This window comes from Thamnophis elegans, chromosome 4 (genome assembly GCF_009769535.1).
Source record: "Thamnophis elegans isolate rThaEle1 chromosome 4, rThaEle1.pri, whole genome shotgun sequence".
In the NCBI taxonomy this organism is placed as follows: Eukaryota; Metazoa; Chordata; class Lepidosauria; order Squamata; family Colubridae; genus Thamnophis; species Thamnophis elegans.
The window spans coordinates 64,606,685-64,618,115 of NC_045544.1; the positions used below are offsets into that span (position 1 = coordinate 64,606,685).

Sequence of the window (11,431 nt, forward strand, 5' to 3'; positions counted from 1 at the left end):
TGGTGGGGGTCTGCTATTCTCCTTGATAGTTTTTGATCAATGATCATTGCGCTTCCAGCAAGCAAAATCAAGAGCACCAAAACCAAGATGAAACTGATCTTATATAGGTTACATCACATTAAGTAGTATATAGGCTAATTAAATAATATTTTACAATAATCAAAATGAGGATAAAGAAAGTACCATCTTGCATTATTTCCCTTAAACTTTTGTTTGCCAAAGGCACAAATTACAAGCAAAATACACACAGGTTTTAACTAATCAAAGGCATGGATGATCTACTCAATGTTATTGTTATAGTGTGATTCTTCTTGTTCTCTCTACATGTGGAAGTCTAAATGAGTTTATTATCTTTATCCACGAATAAAGCAAACATAATCAGAGATAATCTGACTTGTAGTTCATGGTTTCCTTTCGACTGAGGAAAGATATTACATAACAAAGTGGGTCTGGCTTATATTGTGAATCTGGCACTTTGATCCTGCTTATACATAAGGTGATAAAATACTGCATTGTCAAGCAAGCAGTTTTATTGTTCTATAGGCTTGCAAAGGTTATTGGGAATACTGCCTACTAATACCACATTGTCTGTTAATTTGAAAAAAAAATACACTTCTTTTACAAAATAATAAAAACAGCTTTCAACTTTTGCTTATTCCATGAAACAGTACATGTAAATAAGTATTTCTTTTACAAACTACATATGCAATAGAACTGTGCAAAGCATTTTAAAATGAATCCACAGCAGAGCTGTGAAAAGCATTTGGAATGGAAGCTTTGTCAATTACGCCGCTGCAATCTTTTCCACTACACTAAAGCAGTGGAATCTGCTGGAGGATATGGATGTGACATTTGCAAAAGCTTTTTGAAAGCTCTGTCTGTGTTAACAGCCACACTAATGGGAATTCCAATGGAAGTTGTTTCTAATATGGTTTTACCTTTGCATTTAGCACGTAGATTCGATTACCAGCACATACTGCCACAGTCTGATCATCTGGACTAAAGCGAACATAAAGCACCATCCCCAGAAGTGTTCCTATCACAATACCTTGTGGCATTAACCCTGCCGTAATTGAAACAAATCATTAAATTATTAAACTTATTCCATCAACTGAAGGGTCAACAATGATAAGTAAATAAATATCCTAACATCATACAAATGTTCTGAAAAGATTAATAACGTAGTTATATCTTAAAGAACTTCTCGCAACATCCTATGTGTCTTGTCAAAGTATGGCCCACTGAGGTCAGTAAATTTATACTGTATGCAAGTAAGTGGATTGAGAGGTACAGCTAAAGCAGCTAAATTGTTCATGTTGCCCTTCCAGGCTCATGCAAAATGTGTAGAAATTCAAGAAAAAATCAAATCTACATACTGCATACAAACATTACTGAATGTATTAGAAAAATAATACAGAGAGTACTTGAGTTATAACTATTCATTCAGCAACCATCTGAAATTACAACAACCTTGAAAAGAGTGGCTTATAATGGTCCTCACACTTCCAACTGTAGAAACAACCTCATACTAATGTGGTCAAAATTTAGGTGCTTGGCAACTGGCATATATTAATGACAGTTATATGGTTCTGGACTATGTGATTGACATTTGTGACTTTCCCAGGTGGCTTCAGCAAGCAAAGTCAAGGAGGGAAGTCAGATTCGCTTAACAACTGTAAATTCACTTAAGAACTACAGTGATTCACTTAATAACCATGGCAAAAAGGCAAAAAAATGAGTGCCATTCATTTTAACAGCTGCCTTGCTTTGGTCCCAATTGTGGTCATAATTTAGTCAAGAATTACCTATAATCATGCATGAAAATAAAGAGTGATTTATATTTATACTATATATCAATCAATTTTCTCTGAATACAACCTACATTTGTATTCAGGTAGCACATACAGTATATTACACTCAGAAATTGTTATTTGAAGAGATAAACTTAACATTAATTTATAAAGGAACTAAATATTACAATTCAAGGAGATGAGCATTCAAACTTGACCTTCCATCACAGGAAAAAGCAAAATATTTTAACATTGGACACATTTAATAATATCTTTGAAAAATGAATCCAGAAATTAATAAGAGTTCCTGCCTGTATAGATAGACTATGATTTATAAGGTTACTAATTCAGTTATTTCAACCATGTATCTCACTGTATTCCAATTATCTTAGTGAAGCATTCATTTTTTATGTATTAAAAAAAATTGGATTATAATATGAACAAAACCTATTCAATACATATGTTCCATTCAAATTATAATGCAAAAAAAAAACTATTTTCCATTGTAAAGAAGTCTAAAGCTTATTGAATGTATCCCCAAAAGCAGACCTTCTAGCACCTTCTTTGTACATTCATCCAGATTCCAAACTATCACATAATCTTGTGAAGCAGAACAAATAAGGAGAGGATCGACTTTGGTCCCAAATGCCAGTGCAGTAATTGAGTGATGATGACCTATTAAACGCAATGGCTGAACAACAACAAAAAGAACATTTGGATTATTTTAAGGCGGATACAGTGCATAAAATCAAAAAGTATAAATTTCTTCTCAAATGTTCTTCATGGGCCTTAAGGTAAAATAGACAGTATAGATAAAGTCATACTAGATACAGCAGTTTGCTTTATTGTTCCACCTTCACATTAGTTTTCTAAGACTGCCTGAAAAGTGGGGATCCTTCACAGCAGATTGGGGATCATGTGGTGTGCAAGCATAGTCTATCCGGGATCTGACTGCTGCTGAATTCAACTCACAAATAAAAAACAACTATAGGCAGTCCTCGACTTACAACCATCACTGAGACCCAAATTTCCATTGCTATGCAAGATGGTTGTTAAGTGAGTTTTGCCCCATTTTGTGACCTTTCTTGTTACAGTTGTCAAACGAATCCCTGTAGTTGTTAAAATTAGTAATACACTTGTAATACACCTCCCCATTGATTTTGCTTGTCAGAAGGTCACAAAAAGGTGATCGTATGACCCTGGGACATTGCAACCCTCATAAATACATGCCAGTCACCCAACATTTGAATTTTGACCAGGCAACCATAGGGATGTAGCAACAGTTGTGTGTCAAACAGTATATGTCACTTTTTTCAGTGCCGTTGTAACTTCAAACAGTCACTAAATGAATGGTTGTAAGTCGAGGATTACCTGTACACTAACCTAAGCCTTCAGTCTAGATCTAGAATAAGCTTTAGCAGGCAAAGTTCCAAAACAAGAGAAAAAAAATAAGGAAATAATTTTTTCCCCATAACATTCTGTATTTCGGGGGGAGGGAGGAATTATAAAAATAAAAATGGGAAGAAATGAAATATGGGCAGATTCACAAGTAAAAGATAATGATGGCCGAACCCCGGTAACATTCTGTGAATGTGACAGGGCAGCATGTATAATCTTTATTGTCATTGTACTTAAATACAACGAAATTGGTTGTATTGGCAGTCATAGGATGAAAACTTCATCTGGAATTGCACTAAGAAATCTGACATTAGGCAAATACAAAACTATGTTGCGTGTTTGCCATAATAAATAGATGATAGAGTATCCCTTTAAATATGAAAAGTGTACTTTACGTCATCACTGGTATCATATTTGCTGTTTCTGGACATATGCTTTTAACCACTTCTATATTCATTTCAAAAGTATTGGCACAAGTGGTGCTTGCGGATTGCTTTCCCTAAAATGTCATTTTCAGCATTAATGCCCACAAAGAAACTTGTATTTAACCTGATGGTTGGGCTCATCACTCATATTCCAAATACAAAGTTCATTTCCATTTAAGGGAAAAGCACAGTAATGGAGGCTGCAAGCCAGCTGAACATGTGATTCTGGCACTTTCGATCTAAATACTTGTTTTTCAAGAACAATGCTGCTGCTGTTATATCCATCTTCAGTGGAGCGGAGGTCCATGAGGTTTTCCATAGTATACCTGAGACATAACAAATTGGATATAATTATATCACGCATTATATTTAGAGGCATTTTGTATTTACATACTATTCAAAATATTGTATACAGTAACTTTTATCCTTAGTGAAAGTAGTCAAGGATTAGTTTAGTCTCCCAAACTTATAAAGTAATTGAATAATTCTCATTTAAATCATTTTAAGATAAAGTGAATGATGCAATCTATTTAAAATATGAATTTATATTAATATTATTACACTAAAATGTGCAATTCCATTGGATATATATAAGGGAGTGCAGACAGAGGCAGGAGTTTGAATTTCTGAACTCTAAATTCCAACAATTCTATCAAATACAAGCAATGATAGAGATTGCTGTCAAACAATCCTTACTGCTTTAAAATAGAATTGGCTTCTCCAGAAGATGGATTGTCACTTGTAATTATTTTTGTGGTTTACACTGAAACACTCAACACTTAAGAGCCTCTGTCTGGAAGCATCCTGATAATTTACTTTCTTTTTTTCATCTTTGCAGATTAGAACAGGAGTCCTCAACATGGCCCATGGACCAGCACCAGGCCTGCGCAAACAAGCGAAGCCCCATCCACAGGATACAGGAAGCAAGCAAAACCACGCCCCCTCTGGTAGACAGAAAAACATCTCTCCAGGGAACAGGTCCCGGAGCCCAACCATTTGGGAGCAGCTGGAGTAGAGAATTCCTAGTGCTAGCATTCAAAAAGACTGCACAGACATACGTATATCCTGTCTTCCTTAGTGGATTTTTCTAAAAAGAAAGATAGTGACAGCAATAAGGAATTTGATGAAGTTCTGGAAATGACATGTAGCAGTTACTCAATAAAAGCTTTGCTTGGACGCACATCAAACTATGCAATAAAATTCTCTGCCTTAATTAAAATTAATAAATAAATTATAGCATAGGATTTTATGGACTATAGGCCATTCACTATGAAAGTATAAATCATATTGTATATGGAAACCTAAATTTATAATAATCTTTTAGATTATTTGAACATTTCAGATACCATCAGTTGTGATGTAGAAAACCAATATATATATTACTGGTTTTAATTTGTTCCTGGTCAGAAAGAGGATATTGGAAAACATAACCAAAAATGCTGCAGCAAAGAGCTGGGACTCATGTGGATCTTTTTAAACTAGGCAAGGAGATATCCTAGCAGGCTCAATGTTGCCTTGCAACTACAATTCTTATGGTGCTCGAAAGATCACATTTTCTTGAAGTACCACGAAGTAAGCTTATTTAAGGCTTGCTACCTTATGTGAAACCAGCAGATTGGTTTATAGAATGCTTCCAGATCTTGCAAATTTCTGGTCAACCACTAGAAAATAACAAAGAGCTGCCTTGTTATTTTATATCATTGCTGCCAATCCAGTAGTTCTCTGGATTTTAGTAGGTCACATCAGGTACCTCTAAAATACATTTATTTACTTTTTTTAGTTTTGCAAGCTGCTTGAGCCCAGGCAATTCTGCTTTGCTAACGCGGAAAAACCAGCCTGTCGTTGGATTGCACACTGGCTTTTCTGCGAGAAAAAGGCCCGCGAGAAAAAGCTGAACTTCGTCCAGACTTTCTCCCGCGAAGATTCCACGGTAACAGTGGGGCGTGAAACATCCACGACTGTTGGGGATGGGGGTGGAAACGAAAACACTACAGAGCACAGTATAGATCCCTGCAGCGGGGCAGCACGGTCGCCAAATATGGAGCTCGCCGCACTTTTTTCAGCGTGGCTGCAAGTCAACCCGCGAGGACATCAATCCCAAAGCAGCCTCAGGAAAATATCCTCGTTGTTCTCTTTACCGTGCGTGGCTGCCACGAGTGTTGGTCGCCGTCTCCTGTTATGCAAAATTAGGAGGTGAAGGTAAATCTTTCCCAGCTGGAATGTGACGGCCGCCTGGTTTCCTAGGCAGCAAAGATGCTTACGGCAAAGCCACGGAGCCAATTCTAGACGTTGCTTTCGTCTTCCTGCGGATTTCGTTCAATCGGCTCCGAAGAGCCTGAGAGGATTGCGCTGTTCTATATGGAGATGCTTTTCGCCTTTCTTTTCCAACCTGTCTTTAGAGGTAATATGCCAAGATCAAAATCGATATGTGGGCGATCTATCTATCTCATTTTCCTGGAGAGAATTGTAACTTTGAAAGTTTGCCTGCAAGTCCAGAATGGTTCCAGAAAAATAACTCTCTAAAATAATCAATGGCAAAATGATTGTTGGTAAACATACACTATTTATTCAAGGGGGTTACTGTAGTATGTTTACAAAAGTTACAGTAGATTAAAACATATATATTTTCTCTGTGTTATGAGTGCCATAATTAAGAAAACCTGATTCCAAAAATGGTGACATGAACAATTATGCAACTTCGATTTTCACTATTTTACCTTAAAGGCATATTGTCTCAATCAAAATGACCATTCAGTTCAGCCTTAATGGATAATTAGTGCCCAGTTTTGAATAGGCCGCTATTAAGTGATCCTGACCTCTGTATACTAGTATACTATACCTAGTAGGTTACATGTAGTTGTACAGATTCCTGCAATCTAAACTGGTTTTCTGTACTGTTATATGTGCAAAATTTCATATACATACAAGGACACACACAACAAAGACATAAACCACATACAAAAATGTATTTATGGTATGCATATATACACACATAGATATGGATTTCAGACTTATTTAAACTATTTTATGTATTCCAGTTGATTATGATTGTATTGTCCTAACACATTTCAAAATCTTTTCTTTTCAAGTATGTATGTTTTGGGAACAGAAAGGATCGAATAATACTTTCATAATAATTATGAAAGTTTATCATAATTTAAATACACACACACACACATACATTCTGGCACAATTTTTTGTAGGCTACTTCTTACATGTCCATGAGTTGTCACTTCATATGCAGCCTCCTTTAGTTATACTGATATCAAGCCAAGCACTTAAAGAGCTTGCATTGTGACATCACAACACCTTTTTATATGTTTATCTCCTTCACCACCACCACTCCCCAGCTTCCTTTGTGAATTCCTTTGGCTAAGGCAGCATTTCATGTATGTGGCCACAGCAATAATAAAGGAAAACTACTCAATTAACATGTAGGTTTCGGGCCCCTTAGAAATTAGGGAAGAAATTGATCACGGTTATTACTAGTAGGAATCAATCATACTTGCAGAATTACCTACAAATCAGTTTAATTATACGCATATTTGTCATTGTTATTTTTTTACACTTTGGTAGTAAGCTGCTTTGAAAAATGCTGCGACAGATGATTTTTTTTAATAGTCGGCTCTCCTTATCTTGCCGTTAAAAAACTCTCATTTTTATGAATTACTTTCACGCTTTGAGCAAAGAGAACGAAGGGCAATGCATGTATTTCAAACTTTTCTAATAATAACAACGACAAGAAGCAGCCAATGATTGCTGGCAATGTTCCACCAGCGCTCCCCGCAAAGTTTCTTTCAGCCAATGGTTGGCCGCTCTTCAGCCTCGGCTCACGACCTGTTTTCTGTTGCCACGGTGATAGAACGAGACCATTTCTCCGGATAATCCCTCCCAGTCATCGCTCCGCCCTTTTTTTTTTTTTTTTTTTGCTTCGCAGAACAAAAAATCCGTAGAGCAAGCTAGAGTCGAAATCTCGCGAAGCTACAGAGTAGTCTCGTAGTGAGATCGATTGCCGTTCTGTCAAAAGATTCTGGCGGCCCCTCGATGGTGGCTGGGAGAGCAAGCGAAGTGGCTCCGCGATAGGGTGAGTTTGGGGCGGGGGCGACCAAATTGGGCCTGGGGCAAGCCGAGGGAGGGAAAGGGGGGGGGGTCGAGAAGAGCTGCGCGAGCCCTTGCGCGAGCCTGGGGGGGGGAGTGGCCCGTCTCTTGCCTGGCGGATCTATAAGGGCGCTGCTGAGAGTTAAAAGACTCCGGCGGCATTAAGCGACAGATTTACTTTGTTGGTGCGCGGGGCTCTCCTCCGCCCGTCCCTCGGCAGACTCTTCCCGAAGCCCTGAAGAAGCGGAGAATTGAAGGGAAAGCGGGTGGCTCCCAAAAAGGCGGAGATTTTCTTCCGGACCGCGTTTCTAAGTTTCTTTACACACTGTCCGGTGGGCCTTCTCTGACATCCCCCTCAGACCGCGCTCACCCTCCTCTCTGTCCCCCCCCCCTCTCTTTCCTGTTAGGATTGCAAATCTGCTCGCGGGGGATTCAGTAAACGCAAGCACCGGGGGCCCGATGCTGCAGGGTGTGAGTTTATAGCTCTGGAAACTTCCTACGTTGAGGCTAAATTTCGGTTTAAAATATAGAATAACGGAGGTCTTCTAGTCCAACCCCCTGCCTAGGTAGGAATCGTATACCATTTCAGAGAAATGGTTATCCAACATCATTTTTAAAATTTCCAGTGTTGAAGCATTCACAACCTATGGAGGCAAGTTGTTCCACTGATTAATTGTTCTGCCAGGAAATTTCTCCTTAGTTCTGGGTTGCTTCTCTCCTTGATTAGTTTCCACCCATTGCTTCTTGTCCTGCCCTCAAGTGCTTTGGAGAATAGTTTGACTCCCTCTTCTTTGTGGCAAGCCCTGAGATATTGGAACACTGCTATCATGTCTGCTCTAGTCCTTCTTTCTATTAAACTAACATACCCAGTTCTTGCAACTGTTCTTCATGTTTTAGCCTCCAGCAGTCCCCTAATCATTTTTGTTGCTCTTCTCTGCACTCTTTCCAGAGTCTCAACATCTTTTTTACATAATGGCGACCAAAACTGAATGCAGTATTCCAAATGTGGCTTTACCAAGGCATTATAAAGTGGAATTAACACTTCATGTGATCTAGATTCTATCCCTCTGTTTATGCAGCCTAGAACTGTGTTGGTTTTTTTGGCAGCTGCAGCACACTACTGGCTCATATTTAAACGCTAGGATTTAACAACAGAGGAAGCTTTCTGTTATTTGTGGTACCTGGTGCCCTGTGCTGGGAATGCGTTTCTATGGTTTCACTTTTATGTCTGTTCTCTATTTTTCTGCTCCCCCCAAAAGCCCTGCTTAGCAAATTATGATGAATTAAGTTACCTTTTAGGTTGTAGTCACCTGCTTCTGATGGATGAAAAGCAGTGTGTATTCCTCTCTTGTCCTGCGCGATTTCAGACACGGAGGAAGAATTGCTGTTCCAGGGTATTGCAAGACTCTGGGACTTTCTGCCTTCAGAATCTATAGATTAAGATAGGTTAAGATATGAAGTCACTGTAGTGTTTCTAGGAACACATGCTGCTTCTGTGTATGTTTAAGTTCCAATTTATGTTTAGTGTGTTTATAAAATTTTATTTGAAGCATTACAGGAAATGTAGGGAATAGTCCTAATTTTCATATATGCCTATAGCGATATAGAACCAGTGGAATTATTTAAATGGGGGAAAAAAACCTGTGTTCTACAGAAAAGCAAATCTATATGCTCTTATTGAAATTTAAATCAATCACAGATGCTTATTTTTAAGGCCATTTTCATGCAAAATAGCCTATTCCTGTTTACAAAGGTCGCATTTACTAAGAAAATATTAATGACAGTATGTTTTTCGATCTGTGATCCTGTGGTCAACTTGGTCCTGACATCCCAGTGGTATAAATGTTTTCAGAAGAGTATCAGACTGATTTTCCAGGGAGATAACTTTTCTATATTTATTCAATATTAACCAGTCTGTTTAAACTACTAGGTTTTTTGTTGCTTTTTTTTACGAGTGATAGAACATTATATCTGGAACGTACTCCAGTCCAGGTTTATTTTATATCCAACACAGGTGATGGCCCCTTACTACAAGAGGATACTAGTAATACTGTTTACTTTTCAAGGACTTCTTATAACAAGTGCTTTTAATGAGGATGGGATGTACCTGAAGAATGGATTCTCCTGCATGTAGTTCAAGGTCAGATTGGTGCTGGAAATTACAGCTACTTGAGACTAAATCATGAAGGGAAAATAGTGCTTCAGATGCAGAGTTTAAAAGGTGATGCAGACTTGTACGTATCTGATGTAACTCTTCATCCCAGTTTCGATGATTGAATTACAGTCTGTAACTTGTGGTCAAGATGTGGTTTATGTGCCAGCACACTTTCGTCGCCCAGTGGGAATTGGAATTTATGGTCATCCCTCTCATTTGGAAAGTGAATTTGAAATGAAAGTGTACTATGATCAAACAGTTGTAGAATCTCCCTTTGGTGGTGGCTCATACAATCCAGAAGAAATGAAACGAACCAGAAAAATTTCATTCAACAGAAGATGAGTATCAAGATGAGGAATCCGTCTTTTGGACTATATTGATTGGAATACTAAAATTAATACTTGAAATTCTTTTTTAAATTTATAGCTCTGTACAAATGATTGAATGCTGTTCTAAGCTGTGGGTTGGAAAATAAAGCCATAATTATTTTTATAATGTAAACTTCTCCCAGTGCTATATGTAGCAGACTCAGTATTTGTATGGTTTTCTCTTAACTGATCAGGAATATTAATGGATGCTACAATTCACTGTGATTTTCAATAAAACTTCAAAATTGTAGAAAATGAATTCATGCTCAATATTTCATCACTTGTTAACATATTCACAAATAATGTTATTATATTAAGATAGATGTAAGACTATCTTCTTTGTCCAAAATAGAAATACTTACATGAGAAAGATTTGAAGAATGAACTCTGAAAAAGATTTCCTCTGCTTTTCCAACCACCACTAAAACCTATTTTAAATTGAAGCAACCTGAATACAGAATTATTTGTAGGCAAGCATGAAGATTTTAAACATAAATGTTGATGTTAGAATTTTTAGCCCACTAATTTCAAATCATTTTCCACAGTGCAAGCCCATCTATATCTACTTAAAAATCATGTAATTAGATTCATAGTTATCACCTACTAGGAAGTACCATCATACTGGCAGCTTTAGGGAACAATACCTGAGTTTCCTTGTTCCAGAATTCCTCCAGGTTCTATGAGATCACTGGAAAGGTAGAAACTGAAAAGTTTTGAAATGAATACAATATGTTCTGAATAAATGCCTTGAAGAAGAAAAATACTATTAATATTGCACCACCAGGAAAGGAATACGGAAAAAAAGGACTGTGAGTTGAAATTTTTGCCATATCTACATTAATTTCAAGAAGCTGTTTAGCAAACTACATGTTGCATTACAGTAGAAACTAAATCACTTATCACTGTATGAAACACTAGTATGTTTCCAAAACTGGCTTGCTCTCTAAGACCTTGGCATGCATTTGTACTCATTTTCTGATCTTAGCATAACAGAAGAAGAAAGATTAGAAGAGTATCAATAAGAAATTAGTAGAATGACAACTTCTATGTTTTTGTTCTAAAGTGTGTGACAGCTCAAGACAGCTGGAATGGCCAGAGACTCCTTGCAAATGGAAAAAAGAGAATTATTCAAGAGTTCACTTGACTTGAGTTCACTTGACTTATATTAAGCTTGGTACCTACAATACACTTTAATTT

General features: G+C 37.4%; 2 protein-coding genes across 2 annotated transcripts in view; one reads left to right on the forward strand and one right to left on the reverse strand.

Annotated features, from left to right (window-relative positions):
• WDR27 (WD repeat domain 27) overlaps nt 1–5,824 on the reverse strand; it is a 71,405-nt gene extending 65,581 nt beyond the window's left edge. The window contains exons 1-4 of the mRNA XM_032216034.1: nt 5,752–5,824; nt 3,738–3,939; nt 2,340–2,481; nt 939–1,063 (exon numbers count right to left, since the gene is read on the reverse strand). Of these exons, the coding sequence (XP_032071925.1) occupies nt 939–1,063; nt 2,340–2,481; nt 3,738–3,932 (462 nt within the window). The 5' untranslated portion in view covers nt 3,933–3,939; nt 5,752–5,824. The remainder of the gene's footprint in view (nt 1–938; nt 1,064–2,339; nt 2,482–3,737; nt 3,940–5,751) is intronic.
• Nucleotides 5,825–7,553: 1,729 nt separating this feature from the next.
• Nucleotides 7,554–11,218, forward strand: C4H6orf120 (chromosome 4 C6orf120 homolog). The gene is given in 5 exon segments (XM_032216705.1): nt 7,554–7,698; nt 9,725–9,807; nt 9,810–9,984; nt 9,986–10,192; nt 10,194–11,218. Coding segments are annotated over 4 exon segments (552 nt in total). The 5' UTR covers nt 7,554–7,698; nt 9,725–9,728; the 3' UTR covers nt 10,285–11,218.
• The last annotated feature ends 213 nt before the right edge of the window (nt 11,219–11,431 follow it).